Source organism: Heterocephalus glaber, unplaced genomic scaffold, assembly GCF_053883595.1.
Source record: "Heterocephalus glaber isolate CG9 unplaced genomic scaffold, H.glaber_assembly_v1.0 deba00001687, whole genome shotgun sequence".
Taxonomy (NCBI): Eukaryota; Metazoa; Chordata; class Mammalia; order Rodentia; family Bathyergidae; genus Heterocephalus; species Heterocephalus glaber.
This window is the reverse complement of record NW_028258412.1, coordinates 12,038,224-12,063,056: the sequence shown is the minus strand read 5'-3', so window position 1 is coordinate 12,063,056 and position 24,833 is coordinate 12,038,224. Positions and strand designations below refer to the sequence as shown.

The 24,833-nt window shown below is 44.9% G+C and overlaps 1 protein-coding gene across 1 annotated transcript in view; it reads left to right on the top strand.

The window, feature by feature from the left end:
* The window catches only part of Svop (SV2 related protein), a 78,063-nt gene that overhangs the window by 28,099 nt on the left and 25,131 nt on the right, over positions 1–24,833 (top strand). Inside the window, exons 6-8 of the mRNA XM_004843631.4 lie at positions 3,396–3,520; positions 20,664–20,727; positions 23,834–23,959. Of these exons, the coding sequence (XP_004843688.2) occupies positions 3,396–3,520; positions 20,664–20,727; positions 23,834–23,959 (315 nt within the window). The remainder of the gene's footprint in view (positions 1–3,395; positions 3,521–20,663; positions 20,728–23,833; positions 23,960–24,833) is intronic.

Sequence of the window (24,833 nt, the reverse complement as noted above, 5' to 3'; positions counted from 1 at the left end):
TATTTCAAAATGAAATAACAAGTGCTGGGGACCCTAAATAAATGTCCATTCTATTCCTACTGTTTGTCACTCTTGTGGTACCCATTAATGGCAAGGCAACATTAAAATACAGGTGCATCTGCCTTCAGAGTCCTTGTCCTTCACCTTGACCTTGGCTGCTGGGAGTCTTAGCTGAATTAGTGCCCAGAATTCAGCTGCTCATTGGACATTTATCCATCCCAAACAGAAGAAGCGGGAGAGGGGCTCCCCATAAGGTGTCCCACCTGACCACCTGGCAAAATTCCACACCCTGCATGAAGCTGGGGTGACCAGAAGGAGAGGAGAGAGCACCCCAGATTACAGGGCTCCTCCCCTCAGCATGGACTCCTGGCACAGCCTCGGGGAGCAGGGACCAGAGTGTAGTTAGAAAGCTTTCTCCGAGCTCCTCCGGAGCCGGGCTCACCAGGCAGCTGGCCAGCCTCAGCAGCCAGAGACTCTCCCAATCCGACCTGGCCTAGCTGGGAGGCTCTGAGAGGGCTTCTGCTGTGTGACTTTGCTGGGCAGTCTCACAGGGGCTGGGCTTCTGATTCCTGCAGAAGTTTCTACAGCCTAGGAATTCGTGGCAGCCATGGAAAGGGGAAGATGACCGTGATCCTGAAGCCAGGGTGATGAACACACCTCGGTTCATGACCCAGTGCTCCCCTATTGAGCAAGGTAACCTAGGGCAAGTTCCTTCACCTCTCTGGGCCTCAGTTTCCCCAACTGCAAAATAGAGTTGATAACAAATGCACAAAATGTTGTTGGGGAGATTCAATAAGAAAATGTATGTATAGTTCCAACACCTGCCTCGCAAGCACAAGGTCCGGAGTTGGATCCCGGTACCAAAAAAGAAAAGAAAAAAAAGAAAATGTATGTAATATATTTAGGTGTTTGCTGATATATGGTTCGAATGTGATAAATGGTAACTTATTGTTTGGGGCTTGAAGGAAAAAAAAACTTCAGAATATGATATGGTCAGGTCACTAGCTACTTCAAAACCGGGGTGTTATGATGCATGCCTGCAACTGCAGGCTGAGAGAGGAGGACAGCCTCAAATTCAAAGTCACCCTGGACCACATAAGGAGACCCTGGCTCAAGAAAACAAAACAAAACAAGAGGGGCCGGGGATTTAGCTCAGTGGTTCCACAGCCTGCCTCGCAAGTGCAAGGACCCCAGTTCGATCCCTGGTACCAAAAACAAAACAAAACAAAAACAACAACAAAAAAAACAAGAAAAAAGATCTTAGATCCATGTTATCTTTAATGAGAAAAATGAGGTACCTGGCAGGCAGTGGGACTCTATTTCTGAGGATCCCTGGGTCTCCATGGCCTGTGAATGTTGTCCTTGTCATTGGGAATGGAGAACACCATGGCACACAGCTGGCACACATGTCACCGGGCTTTCTAGGGTACAGATTGCAAACTGGACACCTGTGGCCAAATAGCCTCTCCACCCACATGTTTTTGTTTTTGGTCCTAGGGATTAAAAGCAGGCCTTCAAGCATGCCAAGCACATATTCTACCACTGAACTGTACCTCCAGCCCTGTGTTTTATTTATCCCTCACAATATTTTATGGGATTTTAAAGCCAGTTGTCTGCATTTCAAAAAATGACATATTTTTGCATTAAAAATGAACAAAGCATGGTTTTTCTTAAAAACTGGGTAATGTGGTACCCAACTGGGTCCCATTTTGTGTCATGATAATTTTTGGCTGGAGCCAAGCAGGGGTCCTTGCTGTATTACACCTGCATGGTGCCTTTGTGCTCTTGGCCAGAGGTAATGGGGAGCCATCAAGGACCCTGGAGGAGGGGAGCAGCTTATTCAAAGTTTAGCCCTTAGGGCTAGATGCACTGGCTCCAGGTATGGCTCTCCCAGGGACTAATTTTGACCAAAGCACTCAACTACGGCCCTTGCTGTGCTCATTTGTAAAGCAGAAATAAAAACAATCTCTTTCCACAGGGTTGCTGTGAGGACCCAGTGTCATGATGTGACAGTGATTTTAAAAATGCAAATGAAAATTCCATTAAGTCAGAGACTCTGCAACGTCCTGTTTCCTGCTGTAGCCCGGTGCCTAGCAAATAGCAGATATTCAATATGTACATAGTGTATGGATGAAGGAATGAATGAATACTATGTATCCATGCCTCTACTGCCAGGCACACAGCAGTTACATAATACATTTATTTTGAACAAATGAATGAATAATATGTTTGTTTCTAGTGCCAGGCACATAGCAGGTACTCAATACATGCATATTGAGAAAATGAATGAATGAATAATATTTATCAGTACTTCTAGTGCTAGGCACACAGTAAGTGTTCAATACATGTATACTGAATAAATGAATGGATAAATGAATGAGTGGATAATATCTATCAGTGTCTGGTTTATAGCAGGTGCTCAATACACACTGAAGGAATGACTTCTTCAGTGAACAAATGAGTGAATGGATAATGTCTATGTATCTATTTCTGCAGCCAACACAGTAGGGCTAATACATATGGAAGGCGGGCTGGCAGGCAGGGGCTGTCAATCTATAAAGGGCAGATCAGCGGTAAGCAGAATAACAATTGTATTAAGGAGAAAGCCCTGTGAGGCATTTCTGCAGAATCTCAGAATATCTCCATGACAGCACTTATACATGGCTGCTGAGTCCTTGTTTTCTGGGCAGCTAGGAAGCCTGGCATCATCAGGCCAGTGCAGAGCCAGCTGCAATCTGTTGTGCCCAAATGGGACAGGCGAGAGTGCCTGCCTTTGGGGATGGAAAATGTAGCACATGACAGCCTTTGCAGGAGGCCCAGCCTCAGTGCCCAGTCATGGTGCCCTCTTCTCTCCCTCTCTCTTCTCCTGCTCTGCTTCTTTCCTCCTGTTTTCTCTGCTGTTAATTACAGCCAGTGTCTGATTTAAGAATCCTTAGGTTCCAAGGAAGAGAATCCCTACGAAATTAGCTTAAGCCCAGGGCTGGGGATTTAGCTCAGTGGTTCCACTGCCTGCCTCACAAGTACAAGGTCCCAAGTTCTACCCCCCGTACCAAAAAAAAAATTAGCTTAAGCCCAAAGAACAGAATTAAGTATTTATGTGGCAAGAACCAATCTCAGTAATGGGTTTATGGTACAGAAACAATCCTTTCTTATTTTTGCTTCCTGGACTTCAGTAATTCCTGTCTAGCTATTCTTTCATTGTCTCCCTCCTTCCCTCCATCCCTCTCCCTTCCTTGCTAGTGCTGGGCCTCAAACCGAGGGCCTCACACATGTTAAGCCAGCCCTCTGCCAGAGCTCCAGCCCAAGCCCCTATTGGTAGCTCTCTGTAACACAGGGCCCGTGCTATCTGGAGGTGCTGAGAAGCCTTCGTGATTCCATGTTTTCCTCCTCTTCAGGGTCTGAAGATCAGTGTGCTCTGGACTCTCTACTACGGCATCCTCAGTGCTTTTGCACCTGTGTATAGCTGGATCCTGGTGCTCCGAGGCCTGGTGGGGTTCGGGATTGGAGGGGTCCCCCAGTCGTAAGTAAATACCCAGCTGTGGTGATCCAGCCAGGCAGCTGGTCAACTGCAGCCTACCCTCTGCATCTGTTGGTTGTGCATCCTTGAATTAAAAAATATTTGGGGGGGCGGAACCCTGCAGTTGTACCAAACACAAGGGCCTTTTTTCCTTGTCATTATTCCCTGAACAATGAGGTATAACAGCTGTTCACAAAGCAATGATGTTGTATTATATGTAAGCTGGAGATAGTTTGAAGTATACGGAAGAAATTTCATAGGATCTGCGAAATACAGCCTCATTCTGTATAAGGGACCTGAGTGTCCTCAGATTTTGGTATCTGGGGAATGTCTTAGAACTGATCTCCTGTGGAAGCAGAGGTGGTTGTACGTCTGTTCCTGGCCTCGGGGATTGGTGATGCTACATCACAGCTTCAGGTATCAGGAGCTAAACTCTTAGCAAGAGAACAGCACTCTTATCAGTATTGTAATGATTGTTAACAGTAACAACACAAAAGCTGGAAGGGTTTCAAGTGAAATAATAAAAATAACAGACCTAGCATGGATTGGACATTTCACCTGGACACATCACAGCAACCCAGGAGGAATATACTATTGTGTCATTGCACTCTGCACTTTCCAGTTGAGGAAACTGAGATTCAGAGGGTGCCCTCCAAGTTATTCAGTGTGTGAACTCGGGAATAAGAACCCGAGTTTGTCTGCCTGAAACATTTGGCGCCTCAGCCACCATGAACACATCCTCCCATCCCTCTGACCTGAACATGAGGAAAGTGAGAATTGTGTCCACTGTATATAAGCTGGGGTGGCTTTGTTGTTGCTGCTGTCATTTAAGGTGCTGAGAGTAGTCAGGATTGTAGAGGGGTCAGGAAAGACTTTCATTTGTTCTGGGTCCTAAAACAGGGATTGGCAAACTATAACAGGAGGACTGAATCTGTTTGACCAGGTTTGTAAATAAAATTTCATTACAACATACCACACCTTTCATTTACCTATTACTGTATCTAGGACTGTCTGTGTGCTACAGTAACAGAATCAAATATTATATGGCCCAAGTAGAAAAAGTATATTGGATTCCCCCAAAAAGAAAATAGCCCATGTTTAGTGCTTACAGTTGAGGCAGCTGATGTTCTAAACAATTCACCTAGAGTCTCTTTTAATCCCCCCTTTTCCCTATAAGGCAGGTTTTATTAGTAACCTCATTTTACAGAGAAAGAGGAACAGAGAGGTAAAGTAAATTGCTCCAGAGCTGGAGTACGAACCCGGTCCCTCTAACTCCAGAGCCTGGGTTCTGATCATTGCATTTTACTGCCTTGCTATTAAGAATGTAAATAATTAGGGCTTGGGGAAAATGTGAACTATTTCATAGGAAAGGGACAGCATGAAAAGAGACAACTGTAGTAGAGTTTGAGGAAGGCTACTGATCCAGCTTTGGCTAGCTATATGGATGAAACCTATGAGAAATAGAGGCTGAGGTTGGACAGGTGGACCGGGGTAAGCTTACTAAAGGCTTTGAATGCCAGGCCAAAGGGTTTGTCTGTAGATATTGGGGAGCCACTAAGAGTTCTTGAGCAGGGGAGGTACTTAAGTATATTAATCTAAGTTGTGGGTAAGATGGTTTGGAGGTAAAGAATTCTACTGTGATAATTTAGGGAGATTTTGAGAGGATCAGATAGATTCCTAGTACTTTATTCTTTTACTTAGCTAGCCCTTATTGCTTGAGCATCTATGATGGCACAGGGCTATGCTGGATGCTGGGGCTAGAGCAGTGAGCAAGAGCGACATGGCCCCTCGGGTAGGACGGTGTGACAGTTAAGATGGATTGTCAACTTGATCAGCTTGGGAGCTACCTAGGGAATTAGTAAAGCACGCTTCTGGGTGTGTCTGTATGGGTTGTGGAGGTGTGACCTTGGGGACTGTATCTGGTCCCGTCCCCTTATTCTGTGGCATCATTTCCCTGCTCTGCTTTCTGGCTGCCATGAATTGAGCAGCTTTTGCTCCACCCTGCTCTTCCATCATGATGTTCCTGCCTTGGAGCCAGCTGACCATGAACTGAATCCTCTGAGACCATGAGCCAGATTATGTGGGTGCCGGATGTTTTGCTCAGCAATGGGAACACTGAATCAGACAAACACTCTGAAATAGAGACTGGCATGCAGGTGGTTACTGGAATCAACACCTGTAAGCAAGTAAGAAAAGTGGGAGCATACAGGGGAAGGAACTACAATGACATTGACATAAGTTACTTAAAAGTACCTACCCTGCTCAAGAACTCTCAGCGGTTCCTTACCTTTGACCTGGCATTTAGGACAATTAACAAGCTTCCCCTGGACTACCTCTATAACCCAAGCTTTCAAATCTCATGGATCTCATCCCTATAGGTAATCAAAACTGGACCAGTAGCCTTCCTTAGGCTCATCTCCTCTGGGCATTGTCCTGTCTCCTCTTTCCATGCAGTTCCTCCTACCAGATATTCTCCTATTGGGGTTCAGAAGCTGGATGGCCCTTCAGAGTTGTTCTCAATAAAGCAAGGGACTAGAACTTCTTACCCTTACACCAAGCAGTCACTGGCTAGGGGCTGCCCCTAAGGAGGAGCATGGTCTTGGGCAAGGCAGCTACACTGGGCCAGTTCCTGCAAGGGACCCAGCTGCGAACTTTTAGCAGGCAGCACTCCTGGTCTTTCCTGAGGGATTGAAATGTCTCACTTGCTTCGTTCACTCAGCCACCACAGTCCACCCCTTGCATCTCGTGGATCAGTGTGCTTTATGGCAGGATTTCACCCCGCCCAAGAATAGTTCCTCCAAGATTCTGGCTGGTCTCTTCCTGTACACACTTACACAAGGATGGTTGTGGGATAAAGCAGGCCCTGCTATTGTTGCTGGCCTAATGACTGTAAATGATGCCTATTTTCTCTCTCTTCTGTCACCCATTGTAGATTTTCCTTACCTTTGGCTAGCACTTCTGCTGATTTAGATGGTTCACCTCATGGGGAGACCTAAGACCCCATGCCCGAGGGATCTAAGTCCCTGGTCACCATGCTTTCTCAGGCGGTGACTGTTGTACTCATCTGAGGGGCAATCCTGATAAATGTTCTGGGTATTACCTAGGTGCCCTGATTAGGTAACAGTGGCCCTACCTGCTCCTGGTGGTTAAGATCAATTTCTGACTGGTGAATGGTGACTTCCTTTCTTGTTTGCTTATTTCTTGACAAAAGGAGCCCAAAGTTACTGGATGGGAGCTCTTACTTAAAGTGTAATGGGGTGCTTCCCCTGATGGAAGCTTCCATCTCTGGGAGCCAAGACTTCTAGGCCTATAGATCTTAGAAGATGCAGGAAGTGAGGTACACACAACTCCCCCAAGGGGTCACTGACAACAATGGCAATAAAGGCCACTCTTACTTCAATACCTGGATTTCCAGACCTATATATTCTTTGTATTGGAACATAGCCACAGAGTGGTCACTGGTTGAAGAGTGTGCTGTGCTCTGCAAGGCAGTGTTCCATTCTCAAAGGGCACTATCTCCACACTGATGCTTTGGCAGCACCTGCAAAAGGCTGTTCTATTGCTCTCAGTGCAGCAGCTTTAATGTGTCATAGTGTAGGGGAATGCAGGACCAGTAGCTTCCATGGTCATGTATCCACTACTACTCTCTTTTGGGGGAGACTGGGGAAGATACATGTAAAGTGCCCAAGACAATGCCTGGAAGAACACACAATGTAAATTACCAAGTATCTGGAGCTGGGTGTTGTGGTCCACCCCTGTAATTCCAGTACTCAGGAGGCTGAGGCAGGAGGATCGCTGCAAGTTTGAGGCCAGCCTGGGCTACATAGCAAGACCCTGTCTCAAAAAATAAATATAAACAAATAGACATCTGATCCATTGAATGCTTTGGTAAGAAGTTCAAGTGTCAGTGTGACGAACAATGGACACAGTGTGTGATTCTGTGACGGGGAGGAGATGTGACCACATGGATTTAACACACAAGCAAATCTCCCAGATCCTCCTGCCACCTGGAGGGACACTGTGACACTGTCAGTACTCCTAAATTGTTCTCACCCTTCTTTATGATTGCTGCTTCCAGGACTGCAACATAAGCAACTGATATATTCTCCTGGATCTGAAGTAGACTTTAAAACCACTGGAGCGGAGCTTGAGTCAGAGACCATTAACAGACCCGCATAAATCCAGGCTGGGAGCGGCTGGTGGCCAATTGCTCCACTTTGGGTGCAAGGCCAGAAATTCCTCCAGACCTGGCCACCAGCCCATTCTTCATGAGCCATTCACTGCCTAAGGTAGTGTTCTCCCAGAGTCTGGAAGATGCATTCTCACAGAAGAGCAGTTGCCTTTTTTTCCTCAAAGACACCAGAAGAAAGAGCTTTCCAATAGTGACCTGGATTTTCTTCCCATTTAAAAAACGAGAAAGGAACTAAATATGCAAAACATCCAAATCAATCCTTGTTCGAGATGGCAGAACCAGATGTGCCATTTCCTATTTCTTCTTACAGCTTTCCTGGAAATGACATAAAAGATACGAGAAACAGAAGGCAGCATTAAGGGTGCCAGAATGCAAGAAAAAGATCTCATCAGATGACCAGAAATTTTGAGAAGCTTCCAAATTCATAAGCAGAGGGGATCACAGGAGCTGAGTAACCAGGGCAGAGAAAGACTGGGTCCCAGATCAGCAGAGGAAAGGGACTCCTCTGCTGGAGTCTGGGAGAAACACCATCCCCAGCGTCCACAAGCACAGGAAGGGAGGAGGGGACACTGGCGGAATAAGATGAAGGACACAGAGCAGCGAGGAGGACCTTTACCCTTACCAGTCTGCTGGGAGGGTCTCTAGCTTGCCTGCCAAAGCCCTCCCCAACATTGTGTTTCCCTGCGATGATACAGAAAAAAAAAACAAACCAACCAGCAACTCAGTTCGTCCCTCAGAGCAGGACTGTGACACTGGGTGTGTATGGATTTCCCCCCACCCACCAAACAAGCCATGCTGCAACAGGGGACACCAGCTGGGCATCCTTTAGTTTAGGTCCCCTCAATTCTGACACCGCTCACCTGGAGGTAGACCATCCCCTCCCCTACTTCAGAAGCCTTCACATGCTTCTGATCCACTGGCTATCAGTTGGGGTTCCCACGAGCCCCCCTTGGGTTCAGTTAATTTCCTAGAGTGGCTCACAGACCCCAGGGGAACACTTTGCATATATTTACTGATTTATTACAAAGATATCAATGAACGCCTGATGGAGAGATGCCCAGGGCAAGGCACATGGGAAGGGCAGAGGGGCCTCTATGCTCCCTTTGGGAACCACTGGCCAGAACCTCCAAGTGCTAGGCTCTCTGGAAGCTCTGCAAACCCTGTTCTTCCGGGTTTTGATGGAGGCTTCATCACACAGGCATGACGGATGACAGCACTGGTCACTGGTGATCGACTTGTCCTTCAGCCTCTCATCTCTCTCCAAGAGGTTGGGTCTGAAAATTCCAACCTTCTAATCCTGCCTAGGTCTTTTCAGTAGTGAGCACCCCCTCATCTCAAGCTACCTAGGGGCGCCCAGCCTACCTTGGCACACAGGATGCCACTCAGGATTCTAAGGATTTTCAGGGTTGCATGGCAGGAAATAGGAGAAAGAAAAAATACATGCATATTTTACACTTCCCATTTAGCTGTTCATCTAACACTATACCCCTTCTCTTTGTTTATTGAGCTACTCTTATACTATAGGGATTGAGCTATATATTTTATACACGTGGCCATTTAAAAACTCACAGGGCAGACCGGGATTTAGCTCAGTGGCCCCATGCCTGCCTCACGAGCGCAAGGTCCTGAGTTCGATCCCCAGTACTGGAAAATAAATCAGTGAATAAATAAAAACTCACAAAACGTTAGAAGACAGAGATAGTCTCATCTTCATTTTACAGGTAAGAAAAATGGACTTTAAGGAAATGAGGTAACATGCTCAAGGTCAGACTGCTGAGATTTAAATGTTGTTTGACCCTTCACACCTATTCTCTTAACTATTCTACTCAATAGCTATTTTATCTCTGAGGAGGGCAAATAAAAAACTATTAACAAAATCATAGAAGAAATATTTAGCTGCCCAAGAGAGTCCCTGGCTCCTCATCACTTTAACTCTGGCTATTTACATAAAAATAATTATGTCCTAATTAGATGCTATTCTTACCTAGTTATAAAAATGGCTCCCCTAAGTTCATTTTAAGGAAGCTTTTAGGTGAAGATATTTTTATGTAATTAAATGTAATTAAGAGTTTCCTGGAAAAAAAAAAAAAGATACTTTATGGGCTGGGGATTTAGCTCAGTGGGTTCTGTCGCCTGCCTCGCAAGTGCAAGGACCAGAGTTTGATCCCTGGTACAGAGTGGGAAGCAGGGGGAGTTTCCACTCATTTAGAATAGCTTTACACAATTGCAATTCCTCATAAAACCAGATGAATACGATTTTTCTGTATAACTTTTTAAAGCTCAACAACCAGAAGTCACTTATAGTCTGTTTGTATCTGTGTTCGTCTGTCTTCTGTTGTCCAAGCACACAGTATCACAGACTGGGTAAGTTATAAAGAAAAGAGATTTATGGGGCAGGGGATTTAGCTCAGTGGCACCGAGCCTGCCTAGCAAGTGCAAGGTCCCAAGTTCAATCCCCGGTACAAAAATAAATAAATAAATAAATAAATAAATAAATAAATAAATGAATAATAGTGGGGTTTGTTTTGGGAAGTTGGTACATGCATTTAACATATCTTTTATCAATTTCAACACCATCACTTCCCTCTTCCTTTCCTCCTCCTCCTTCTTGCTTCCTTCCCCATCTCCAGAAGTTTACCTCCTGGTTTCCTTCCCTTTCTCTAGTTCTTTATTAATTTATGTATTTATGTTTCTCATATAAGAGAAATCATGCAATATCTAACTTTCTGAGTCTAATGTACTTAACATGATGGTTTCTAGTTCCATCCATTTTCCTGCAAATGACATAATTTCATTCTTTTTATAGTGAGTAATATTCCACTGTGTATATGTACCACATTTCTTTTGTCCATTCACCTATCGGTGAGCATCTAAGCTTTTTACACAGCTGAGCTGTTTCGAATTGCACTGCTACAGTATAAACATAGATATCCAGGTATCACTAAATAGTATGTAGTCCTTAGTTCTTTTGGGAATCTGCCTAAGTGTGGTATAGCAGCATTGGAGATGCCCTTCTTCCATCAAAGTCCTGTGGTGGCACTGGGTATCATGTGGCAAGAGATGGGACAATTGTGGGTGTTCTCTAGTCTTTCTCTCTCTTCTAATAAAGCCACCAGGATTCAATCACAGAGGCTCCAGCCTGGTGGCCTTACTTACTCCTAATCCCCCCAAAGGTCCTACCTCTAAACACTATTGTTAGACTAAGTTTCCCCACTTTTAATATTACTGGAGCCCAAGGTCAGGGGGACCCAACCTCAGGGAGTCACAGTATGACAGGTCCAGCCACTTCCCTCAAAAATCAAATAGAAAAAGTGAAAGTGAAAAAGCAGTAGCTGGGGATTTAGCTCAGTGGTTCTGTCGCCTGCCTGGAAAGCACAAGGTCCCAAGTTCGATCCCCGGTACCAAAAAAAAAGCAGGAAAGGAATGATTAAATATACCCAAACTAGGAACACAAGGGAAACCAAGCATCCTCTATCCTGTCTTCTTGTACTGACAAGAACTTCAGGGTTAAGGAGAGAAGAATTAGGGCAGGGGAGCAAAAGGTATGCATGGTCAAGTAATCTTGATCAAACTGTGATCTCCTCTCCAAGATCCTGCTCCAGAGAAGTCGTTGCTGCTCGGGGGGGCAGTTGGTTCCCATCATGAGATGACTGTACCTGCTTAGGGGAAAGGAGCCTGAGGAAGTCCTCCCAAGGAGCAGGTGGGGACCTCAGCTTCACCCCTTGTCAAGATGGAGTAGTTTTCTTGACTCACCATGGAGAAGAATAGCAGAACTTGTCAGTGAGAGGTGTAGGGAGATTCACTTCACAGAATCAAAGAGCTACATGCTTAGGAAATAGTGTGGGCGCTCAGGGTCAGGCACCTTAAAGTCTGAGGTTGGGGTATTTATGTGCTCCTCAAGACAGATGATCTGGGATATTTGTTTTTTGAGTTATTTATAATTTACCCAGTGTTTCCTTAAGATCAGTTTGCCTGTTGGTAGATTACAGCAAAAACTGGTGCTATCAAGTAGATTATGAGGCAAACCCTATGTGTTTGAAGTGTGGAGAAACCGTACCCAATTAATGGTACTGTTTCTTGGAGAGTGAAAGTCTTGGAAGGTCTGGATTAATAGCAGGGAAGGAGAGCACAGGCTGAATTTATGAACCTGTATCTTTAAGACTCTTAGAAATTTGGGAGTGAGGAACATGGAAGAAAAAAGTTCCAAGGCATCATAACCTTGGGTGACTTTGATTCTGTCTTGAAGCTGCAGTTTACTTAAAAATACAATTTTAAAGTTTATATAATTCCTTGTCTCCCTACTGCGTGTTTTTATTTCTTCTATCCTGCCTTGGGAGGATATCCTCGGTCCTGTCATGGGGTAATTGCTCCCACTTTGGGGGGAGGGCAGCCTCATCACCGGGCTCACCATTCCTGAAATCTTGAAAATATCTCGGTGATTTCCAAATATCTTCCTGTCTTTAGCCTTGGAGAGGGAGGATTAGCAACCTTAGATGAACACTCCTTGAATGATTAACATGTCTATGAGCAGAGTTAAGCAGGAATCCGATCCAAAGTTTAAGGTAGAAATGAGACAGCTGCAAAATAAAGGCAGAGATGCCAAATTTCTATCCTTTTAGGTGCCCATAGGGCTTCTTGAGGCCCAAGTGAAGTCAGTGCTTTTAGCAAAAGCAGCCTCAAAGCCCCTGTTGCATCAGTATCTCACAGTGGGAATGAAATGTCGACACGTGAAAGCTTGGAGGGACACACTCAAATCACTTCCAGACTGTAACAATGATGTAAAAGACGTCTGAGGTTTGGGTATAAATGCAAATTATAGTATTAATAAGGAGTTCATTCCTCTGCCCGTATCCCTCTTCTCCCTGTATTTCTTCCTTCCTCCCAAAGTAGGTAATCACATGGTTCTTGCTAATGAGAACAACAATAACAACAACATCAGTAGTGATGATGCTGATAATGATAGTTGAGTGCTTACCAAGTGCTGGGTACTATGCTTAGTTCTCATACTACTCCCTCATTTGCTTCATCGGCAACCCTGTTATTCTCATTTGATGAATGAGAAAACTGAAGTTCAGAGCTCATAAAGTGGGTTGCTTAAAAGTCAGATACTTATTAAGTGTAGGGTTAGCATTTGGTTTGTAACAAATCACTCCAACATTCGTGGTTTAAAAACAACAATTAGCCCATTAGCCAAGGACAGGCCTATAATCCCAGCTCTTTGGGAGGCTGAGGTGGGAGGGTCATGAGTTTCAGGTCAGTTTGAGCAACACCCTGAGACTCTGTCTCAAAAACAAATGAACAAACAAACAAAACATCAATGATTTGTTTAACTCACAATTCTGCACTTAGGCAGTTTGATGGTTCTGCCAGTCTGAGCCGGGCTTGCTCACAAGTCTTCAGTCAGCTGGTAGATTGTAGGGAACAGGGAAAGGGGACGTTACTAGAACCTCTGCAGTAAGTCCTAGTCTCCTCCGAGCCAGGGCAGCAGAGGGCGAATTACAGGAAAGGTAGAAAATGAGACTAGGAAGAAGCTGAGCTTTGGGCCTGATCAGTGCTGCTCTGGGCAATAAAGACGAAAGCCCCTGAGCTTGCTCCACCTTTTATTCAGTACTCAGTACATCGGGAGAAACAAATGTAACAAATGACTGGCAGAGAGTTCAGTACATTGGGATAAACAAGGTGTAACAAATGACTGGGGAGCAGTGGAAATCTAAGAACAATGAGGAACTATGCAGATAAAGATTTGGTTCCTCCCCGGGAGTCTCCCACAGGTGTGGTCTTGCCCTGGAGCATCACGGCATCACGGGATCACTGAGGTCTCAGTGGTGACCAGAGGCCAAAATGGAATGCTATAGCTGGCCTGTAGGCGGAAGAACTAGGACTAACCAAATGATTTTTCCCTAAAATTATGTACTATTGCTCCCAACAGTAGATTACCTGGGAGCTGGTTAGTAGCAAGGCCACACCTGACTTTGCTATGCTCCATGGTCCTCTCAGCCTCCCATCTACACACCTGGTCATGGCCACGGGCACCTGGGCAGGTATCTAAGACAGCAATCAGAAGCGACAAAGCCTCTTGCAGCTAAAGCTTACAACCTGCAAGTCACTTCTGCTACATTCTCCGGCTCCAAGTCTCACAGGCCAGCCCAGGGTCCAGAGTGGGAGAAAGGGCCGTGCGTGTAGTGATGAGATGGTGGTGCTGGGGGTGGAACCCAGGGCCTTGTACTTGCTAGGCAAACACTGTACCACTGAGCTACATCCTCAGCCCTGAAATAGACTTAACAGGAATAGCTGCCAAGTCACACTGCAAAGCAGCACAGGCACAGCACGGGGAGACACTGGGGCAATTTTTGCAGGCCAGACACAACTGGGTTCAAATCCAGATCTGTCTGATGCCAAAGCACTGGTGATGCTGAACAAATACCACAAAAGGCTTGTGAGCATGTAGAGTAAGAAGATCTTGGGAAGCCACTCATGCCCACTGGTTCCTGGTTCTGATTTGGGGGCTGTTGGGCTGGTGGTGCTTGGAAAGTTTCTACTCTCTCTAAGGCAGGTAAGAGGAGTCACATTTAGGACAACAAATGATTTCACTTTTTGCCTATGAAGTTTGCATCAGGAAAGACTGGACTTGGCTGGGGGCGTAGCTCTGTGGTAAAGTGCTTGCCCAGCATGTACTGGACCCTGGGTTTAATCTCTAGCCCCGAAACAAAATAACAACAAAAAGTGAATAGGCTTTAATTCAAGCAAGAGACATTAAAAAGCCTCGTGTTTTATCATTGTAACAAGACATTTTTGTTTTAGGAAATGTTTCTCTTTTTTTGGTACCAGGGATCGAACTCCGGATCTTGCACTTTTGAGGCAGGCAGTGGAACCACTGAGCCTAATCCCCAGCCCTTTTAGGGAATGTTAATAAGCATACCCCCTCGTGATAATCACCTCTAATTGCAAATATTTTCTCATAAAAATAAGCAAAACGTAGGTAGAGGGTCGGGGATTTAGCTCAGTGGTTTCGCCGCCTGCTGAGCAAGTGCAAGGACCAGAGTCCCATCTCTGGTACCAAAAAAAAAAAAAAAAAAAAGGTTGCCACTGGGGCTATAGCTTTTTATTTCCAGTAGAGGGCACTGTGTGCTTCAACAGAGCCCCATCCCATGGCACCCTGCTCATGCTTTAGCTCCTCTTAAAGGTAACTGCCCCAGGCTGGGAGCCCAGCATGATGGTGGAGCATGTGCTTAGCATGCACAAGGCCCTGGGTTCCATTCCCAGCAACACATAAATTAAATAACCCACATAGCCGCCCACTTGTTTGACCTTGACACCTGCCTCAGAATGTTTATCAGATTGGCCCACAAACCTGTCCTACCTCTGTTCTTTCCTCCAAAGAAATGCCAGATAAAGACCGCAAGTCATTTCTCTCCAAGCATGTGATCCAAATGGCAAATCTCTAATTGCCCAGTCTTGTCAGTCTGATTGTTTGCAATGGGATTTATTTATGCCAGAATCAGCTGCTTCTTGGCACTGTTAATTTCATTGCTCATTCTTTTGTCATTGTGATAATAATAATCACCATACTTTGTTGGAGATTAAGCAGCTCATTTTCCTAATGAACTGCTATAAATAACAGCCAAATATAGGGCACAACAATTACAGGAAAAGATGTTTCTTATGGCATAGATCGCAAAAACAAGAAATTGAAAACAGCCTAAGTATTAAACAGCAGAAGGTGGATAAACAGTGATATCCCCACATGAGGTGGATTAGGCAGCTGTTAAAAAGAATGCAGTAAGGGGCTGGGGTTGCGGCTTAGTGATAAAGCACTTGCCTAGCATGCAGGAGGCCCTGGGTCCCATACCCCGCACTGCAAAATATTAATACAGCGGCTCTACCTAAACTAATATGGAATGATTTCTAAATTGTCTTATTGAAAACCGATTCTGACTCAGAGCTTCAAGGGCAAGTGGCTTACTCTGACATGCTGCAGCATATACTCCCAGTTGTACCGCTCAGAGGACGAGGGCATTATTGTTTGCCAAAGGTGGCTTCTGGGAAGTTAAAATTCTTTGGCACTTTTGGCCTGCTTCACAAGTTGGAAAAATAAGTTTTAGTAACCAGAGAAAACCCCCAGCGAAGAGTTGCAGGGATTGGGCTGGCATGTGTGGAAGGGGTAAGAATGACCATGTCTGCACATGCGATACTGGTGGTGTGCCGCACCCGGGAAGAGAAAGATGGAGGAGTGGGAAGCAAGCGGGAGAGTGAGGAAAGGAAGGAACAAAGGTGGGAGGGAGGGAGGGAAGAAAAGGAAAGAGAAAAAATAACTAACATGTTGCTTGGATTTATTCCTTCATTTGTTTATAGAGAAAGGGCTGGAAGGTAGCAGACTGCTGATGTAGCAGCTTCTGGGGGGCAGGTGAAGTGAGGTAATAAAGGAGAGGAAGGAACATCACATGCTTTCGACTTCTGTACCCCTAAATTATGCAACAATGACAGTGCATTCAGGTACTGCTGGGCAACAAAACATAATAATGAAATAAAGAGGGAAAGAACAAAAAGACTTCATGCTACAGAGTATAAAAACAAATCCTTGACATCTAAAGACAGGAATAAATTTTCCCTTGAAATATATTACTGCACATTTTTTGCATGGATAATAGTTTGGCTTTGATTTGGTGAACATGCTTCTCATTTTAGTATTTTTGATTAAAAATATATAAGCATATCTCTTGGAAGGCAGAATAAAATTTCAGAGAAGTCACCACAATCTTTTAAACTTGTTTTCAATTCTTGGAGCTGAGTTAATATGAGACTCCTCATGGTTTCTGTTGAGAGAAGTCTTGGAAGGTATATAAATGAGAACAGGTCGGGGTGGGGGGGTGTATTAGCCATCTTGTCATTGCATTGCTGGGACAAAACACCTCACACACAATTTAGAAGAAAAGATTTATTTTGGCTCATAGTTTTAGAAGGTTCAGTCCATAGTCAGCTGGCGCCAAGGCAGAAACATCATGGCAGAAGAGGATGGAAGAAGACAGCCGCTCAATTCATGGCGGCTAGGAAGCAGAGCCAGGGGAGAGCAAGAAAGAAAGGGCCAAGGACCAGGTAGTCCCCAAGGTCATATTCTCATGACTCACCCTCACACAGGACGTGTGCTTCACTCATTTCCAAGGCAGCTCTCAAGCAATCAGGTTGATAATCAAGACTATCACAAGCAATATATACCAAAAGTCTTAAAATAAGCATTTTCTGACTCATATTCTATGTAGGGGAGTATCCTATACAAACCATATTTTTAAAATAATATTTCGGCATAAAGGTGTTTAAGGAATTGTTTATAACTGTGAAACCATGCAAATAGGGGAATGATTGGTAGGGTACATAGTGAAGACAGAACTGGGTTAAAAATGTTAACTCTCCTACTTCCTAACTTAATAGATGTACTGTCCTGATCAATTAACAATTTCCTTGACTTAGACACAGATGTGGAAATGTGGATTAAAGATATTCAGAACACACACACACATGGACACGCGAGGTGGGAATTGTAATTACCTACCCCATTCAGTTTCACTGTTTACTGAATAATCCATGTAAAACATCTGGATCAGTGTTAGGCACACAGTAGATTCTCACCCAAAGGTGGCTGTTATTAAGGAAACGATGGTCATTCATGTGATGGAATATATCCACACAAGAGGCTTATAAATAGGCATGGAAGGGCTGGAGTTGTAGCTCAGTGGTAAAGCACATTTCTAGTATGTTTGAGGGTTCAGTCCCCAGCAAGAGAGAGAGACAGACAGAGAGAAGAAATTTATTTACAAAACAAATAACAGGTTCATAATTCTTGAATATGAGCTTAGCTAGGGGTTCAGAGAAAGATGGAGAAATTGAGATGAACGCATTCAGAAAAGTGGAGTATACTGAAACGCCTACACTGTGAGGTGAGATTCCAGCGCATTTGCTTTTTCTTCCTCCTGTTCTCTAAAGAATCTGTCTGATCTCCAAAACTCCTAACCTTGCCTCCAAGGCTCCGGAGAACTCTATGCACTCTGGACAGAGGTGCCTTTGATCAGAACCCGGGAGAGACTTCTAACTGGCAACAGCCCAGCCCTGTCTGACTCTCAGTGGCACGGGCAAGGCCAGCTCTGAACAAGTGAGATGCTCTGCAGTGACAGGTGTCGTAGGGCGAGTTCACAGAACAGACAGGGCCTGAGGCAGAGATTCTAGTACAAGAAACTTTCTGTGGGAGGAACCTGTAAAAGAGGGAAAAAAGCAAGAAAGATAAAGGGAAACAATTCTGCAAGAACATGGCTTCAGGCAAAGTCTGGTCTCACCCTGATCACACCAGAGCTCAAGAGTGGGGTCAAGGGAAAGATTTGTCCCTGGTTAGCTGGAAATTGTTGCCGACTGTGCTGTCCAACTTTGTGGCCTATTTTGCAGTGCATCATTAAGCCTAGTTCTACCATTCACTTTGACTGATGAATTGTGGATAGTAACTCCTGTGCCTGTCAACTGGAGACTGGATCAAGAAGACGTGGTTTTTTAACAAAATGGAGTACTACTCAGCCATAAAGAAAGAGAAACTAGAGACATTTATAGCTAATGGATGCACATGAGGCGATATTCTTAAGTGAAATAAATAGGACACATGTAAATACTGAATAGTTTCTCTGATGTGAAAAACTAAAAGTGTAAATAAGGATCAAAATGAATAATTGATAATGTGAAATAGGAAGAAAAGGTCTAAAGGAGTAGGGGAAGTGGGAGGGGAAGGGGAAAGGAAAGAAGGGAAAAGAAAAATATGAGAAAAGGAAAAAATGGAAACAAAGTCATTGTAAATAGGGAAGGGTGGTGAGGAGAGAAGGGAGGGCAGGGAAATAGGGAAAAAATAAGAACCAAGATACTCATGTAAAGGTACAAGATCCCAATAATGAATGTAACTGTATTGTACACCTAAAATGTACCAATAAACAATTTAAAAAAGGAAATAAATATAGATAATATGACATGTGCAAGGAAAGAGAAAAGCCAGGAGTCGTGGTGCATGCCTGTAATCCCAGCACTCTGGGAGGCTGAGGCAGGAGGATTCCAAGTTTGACCCCAGTCTGCTGGGCAATTTAGCAACTTAGACCTTGTCTACAAAAGAAAGAAAAAAAAAGGAGAGAAAGAGAGATAGAGTAGGTAGATGATAGATAAATGATAGCTAGCTAGAGGACAGGTAGACAAATAGATGACAGACGGGTAACTATGTAACCAGATACTGGATAGACAGCTAGCTCTTTCCCAGCTGTGTCCACCGAGAGTGTCTAAGGGTGGTGTCACTCCATGAGTGATGAGCACACGGGACACTCTGACTGTGGTTTCTAAGTACCATCCTCCACCAGAGGGAATGAAAAGTGACTGACTCCAGGGTTGGGGAAGAAGCCAAGAGATTAGCCGGACATCCTGTTGTGGCAGGGCAGGCAGGAAAAGCTCAAGGATATGGGGACATGGCAGAAAGACAACAGGAGGCACTGGCCAGATTGGGGGCAGTCTGAGAATCAAAATCCTAATGGGTCACAGCTCACTGCACAAAATAGGAATCTACAAATCCATACTGATTAAATGGATCAATAAATGGGCAAGGGCGAGGAGGGAAACCTCTTCCTTACCATAGGCTGTTAAGTAATAAATGTAAACTGAATGACAGAAATTGATTGATTGATTTTTTTTTAGACAGGGTCTCACTATGTAGTTCAGGCCGGCCTTGAACTCACTATGTAGCCCAGGCTGCCCTCAAATTCAGATCCTCCTGCCTCAGCCTCCCAAGTGCTAGAATTAGAGGGAGGCACCTACCTTCTTTTTAGCAGTATTGTGGTCTAGGGATTAAATTCAAGGCCTCACACTTGCTAGACAAGTGCTCTGCCACTGAGCTACATTCACAGCCCCAGAAAATTTCAAATACCATTTGTTACCATCATAGTGGTAGTTCATTTAGGCAGAAATAGCCAATGGCTAAAGCTGATGGGTAGCAGTTCCACAGGGAACCAGATATTGGTATTTTCTCTGAATAGTTCCCCACAGAGTACTTATTAAACACAAATGGAAAAGAAATCATAATTTAGGGTGGAAAAATCTGTCAGACACCAACTTGACCAGCACTGAAGATTATTGTCCCCAGTAAGGGGACAGGATGACATCACTTGCCCTTGATGTGATGCTCTCGGAAGACCTAAGCATCATCTCTGTGATGTTCCTGCCCAGAAAACAGGGCCAAATATCCAAAGACCCAGGATGAGGACATCCCGAAGAAAAAGAGGCCTGTACTCTTTAAGCCTATTTAAGAACATGAGGGGAAGGGAACTGTTTTAGATAGGAGCTGCCCATAGGCCAGGACTCTATTTCCCCCTCTACTCACTGGCTGGAGATAGTGCTCAATAAAAGCAGTTATGAACTTTGAGACTAACTGGGAGAGTTAGTTAAAAATGCAGGTGTTAAGGGCTGGGGATTTAGCTCAGTGGTTCTGTCGCCTGCCTTGCAAGCACAAGGACCTGAGTTCGATCCCCAGTACCAAAAAAAAAAAAAAAAAAAAAATAGGGCCAGGGATTTAGCTCAGTGGTTTCTCTGCCTGCTGCGCAAGCGCAAGGACCCGAGTTCGATCCCCGGTACCAAAACAAACAACAAAAAAAATGCAGGTGTTGGGCCAGGGAGATAGCTCAGTGCTTCCACCTCCTGCCTCACAAGTACACGGTCCCGAGTTCGATCCCCAACACCAAAAATAAAAAAAGCACGTGTCAGGGCCCCATCCCTGACAGTTTGTTTCTAAAGATCAAGGATCTGTATATTTAGCCATCATCCCAGGAAATCCTGATGCAAGCAATCCAGCAATCACTCTGGTAGGAATGTTGTCAGAGAAATTCAGGAACCTGTAGCCGTCTTCCCATCCAGTCCTGACCTTCACCCCCTGTCTCTTTGTTTGCCCAGGGTGACACTGTATGCCGAGTTTCTTCCCATGAAAGCCAGAGCCAAATGTATTTTGCTGATTGAGGTAAGGAGAAGGGTGGCTGGGTCTCTAGAGAATGTTGACTCTGGCATGCAGCTCCCAGATGTCCTGAGCCAGGACAAGGAAAAGGGAGTTGAAGAAAAAAATAACAGACTCAATTCACAAAGACTAAAATGGATCAGTTATGTAAATTCAGACCTGACTGTTTTGCAATATGGAAAAATTCTTCAACTGACAAGAAAATCTAATCAATTGTCCCTTTAAAAAATGGTAGCAGGGCCAGGGATTTAGCTCAGTGGCACCGTGCCTGCCTCATAAGTGCAAGGTCCTGAGTTGGATCCCCGGTACCCCCACCCCCCCAATTGGTAGCAGGCAGGTGGAACTTCCTTCAACCAGAAATGGCTTTTATCTGAAAGTTGGAGTTCACTGATGTACCTGGAATGGACCAAACTCCTACCCCCCACAATAACATCCCCTCTGTTCCTGTTTTTCCCCAGAATGGCCCAGATCTTGTGAGACAAAGATCTCCCCTCTTGTTCACTTCCATGGCCTATGGGCTGCCTTGAAGCTTTTTTCTGGTACCGGGGATTGAACCCAGGTCCTTAGCTTGTAAGGCAGGCAGTGGAACCACTGAGCTAAATCCCCAGCCCTGCCTTGAAGCTTTTGTGGTCCAGTCAGTCCCTCTGAACGCTCCATCTGCTGGGGACCTGTGACCCATTTTGCAGCCGTGATCTGAGAGATCTCTTGCTGTCCTATAGACCCTCCCTGCAGCTACCCAGTGGGCCCAGTGGGCCCCTCCTTGCAGTGACAGAATTGTTCGTTTGCCTCTGCTGGTCACTGAAGTCCACAGCCTTGACTGTGCAGTCACTTAGACCTCTTTAGGCACTGTGACTGCATGGAGAACACTGATCACATTGATCCCAGAGCCCAAGCCAGCCATCTCGACAGCATCCACTTCTGTCCAGGGAAGGGGACAGTCAGCCTGTCCATACTGTTATGCATGAATCAGTTGGTTTAAATATTAAAGTGCATCTGTGCCAGCTGATCCTAAACCTTGACTGTGCCTCATCATATAACATCCTCTTCTCTCCTAAGACCCCTTACAGCTTCCCATAATCCAGCAATTAGAGTTAATTCCTGGCCCAGCTGGGGATGTAAGACTAATGACCAATGACATTTTGACTATTGTCCATTTTTATTGTCAGCGACAGAAAAGGAGCATGGTTCCTATAAGCAAAGAGGGATTTAGGAAGCTCTGAGGCTCCAGAATTTATGGGAGAAGCTGGTTTGAAATGGAAAATAGTTGTAGAATGAAGGTCCCAGCAGGAAATGGCATACTCAAATTAGCCTCGTTTGAGGGGGGCTGAACAAAGGCACTATTTTTATAGACCCTGCAGGGGTATTTCCTTTCCAGACCTGAAAAGGGACTGAGTGATCAGCATCCCAGAGAGTTGTGTGATGAAGGCTGCTGGAGAGAAGTGAATTCCTGAGGGACACAGCCAGCCCAAGAGCACCCTGTGGGGGACAGCCAGGGGAACAAATGCCCCAAATCTCTCCTCCTTCCTTCCCTCTCATCTCCTTTGAGACTCCCTGTTGTTTGCACCCAGTGAGAAGCCAGAGTACAGGGAGTTCATGGGAGTAGAAAAGGTAGAAAGGGCTAGAGAGTGGGTTGGAGAGACAAAGAGAAGGTAGCTCCATAGGAAAGAGGGGTACTGGGGCATTATTAAGAAAGGGAGATGGGGGCCGGGGATTTAGCTCAGTGGTTTCGCTGCCTGCTGCGCAAGCGCAAGGACCCAAGTTCAATCCCTGGTACCAAAAAAAAAAAAAAAAAAAAAAAGAAAGGGAGATGGATGTCATCAGACAAAACCTAGTGTGTTCACATGTGTCGTCCTGTGCACAGAGACATTGTGCAAATAGCTAAGATGAGAAAACAACCCAGGTGCCAAGAGGGATGCATGGATAAGCAATAATGTGGTTCATCCGTGCAGTGGAATATTACTTGGCCTTAAAAAGGAAGGAAATTCTGACACAAGCTACAACTTGGATGAGGACATTATTTAAGATTATGCTAAGTGATCCAGACACAAAGAGACAACTATTATATGATTACACTTACATGAGGGGTAGTTAGAATACTCAATATTCATAATGACAGAAAGTAGAATAGGAATGGCCAGGAGTGGGAGGAGATGAGCTATTGTTTAATGAATAGAGTTATTGTTTTGTAAGATGAAAAGAGTTCTGGTGACGGGTGGTGGTAGCCATTGCACAATATTTTAAATGTATTTATGGGCCGGGGATTTAGCTCAGTGGTTCCACTGCCTGCCTCGCAAGCTCAAGGACCTGAGTTCAATCCCCGGTACCAAAAAAAACCCAAAAACAAAAAAAACGTATTTAATGCCACCAAACTGTACACTTAAAAATGGTTACAGTGGTAACTTTTATACTATGTGTTTTACCACAATAAAAAATTGGGGGAAAAAACAAATCAAAATCGCTCAATATATCCACTAACATATTGATGTCACATAATAGTGATGGTATTAGTCTCCTTAGCAGAGCTGCCAAACAGGCACCATGCAGATATTATACAGTATGCCCAAGCAAGGTGGTGCACACCTGTAATCCCAGTTTGAGGCTGGGAGGCTGAGGCAGGAGGATCACAAGTTTGAGTCCCACCTGGGCAACGTAAGGATTTAGCAAGAACTTCTTTCAAAAAATAAATAAATAGGGCTGGGGATTTAGCTCAGTGGTTCTGCTGCCTGCCTCGAAAGTGCAAGGTCCCGAGTTCGATCCCCATACCAATAAATAAATAAATAAATAAATGGAATGATGCAGTGCAAAGGCCCTGGGGTCAATCTCTAGTACCACAAAAAAATTATACAGTGTTGACAGGCCTCTAGGACACCTGTAAATATGACACTGGCAGTGGGTCCCTCAGACACCATGCAAATACTATACAGTGGAGACAATCTCTCAGAAGTGCTCCTCCAGCCCAGCCATGTGGCCCTCAGGAAAAGGGTGGCCCTTAGGACCTTCCTGACCCCAGAGACCCCCTTACCCACACTGACACCCTTGTCCTCAGTGACCCCGCAACTGCTCACTGTGTGGACCATACTACTCCACTCTGACCCTGGGTCTCCTGTTCCAGGTCTTCTGGGCCATCGGGACAGTGTTCGAGGTCATCCTGGCCGTGTTCGTGATGCCCAGCCTGGGCTGGCGCTGGCTGCTCATCCTCTCGGCTGTCCCGCTTCTCCTCTTCGCTGTTCTGTGCTTCGTAGGTATCTTTTAAGGGACCCGCTTTCCTACCTGGCGCTCCACTCTCCTCTGTATTTTGATAGGTAGAGATTATTTTAATCTCTACACCACCTTTTAAGTTTTGGGTTTTTTAAATCAGGAAATGAGACAACAGAACGGGTAGCTCTAGTGTGGGATGTTAGGGTTCTTGTGGACAGATATTTCTGAGATGTTCTCTAGGGAGAGGGCTGGGATGGGGGCTACAGAGGCCCCAACATTGCGAGATCTACATTTAAAGTGACTGTATTGTGACTCCTAAGTTACAAGTGACAAAAACCTAATTCAAACAGGCTTGAGTAAAACAGGGATAGATACATGACAGAGGAGTAAATATCTGGCTTCAAGCATGTCTGAATCCAGGAGTTCAAAAGATCTCAGGCCAGGGATTTAGCTCAGTGGCACCGTGCCTACCTCTCCAGTATAAGGTCCTGAGGTGATTCCTGGTACCTGGAGGGGAAAAAAAAGATCTCTCCATCTCAGCTCTGCATTAGCCATGCTCCCCAGAGAGATCATTCCATGTGCTCATCACTTCATGTGTAAGACACACTCATGAAACACTACAGCCAGTGGGGCCCCTGATTAAGCCTGGAAAGGGATATTTCTTACATATGGTTGATACTAGAATACTTTCTGGTAATTACAATAGAAATTAATAATTACTGAGTTTAATAGGCTCTTCACACACATTTTCACTTTTATTCCTCCCTATAACCATAAGAGGTAGGACTATGGTGAACCCCTGTATTAGGATGACACCAGTTCCTGTAATAAAGCCCACAAAACTCAGTAGCTTAATACAACAGGAGTCTGTTTCTCACTAACAATAGTTGAGAATGAGCATTCTGATTGGCAAG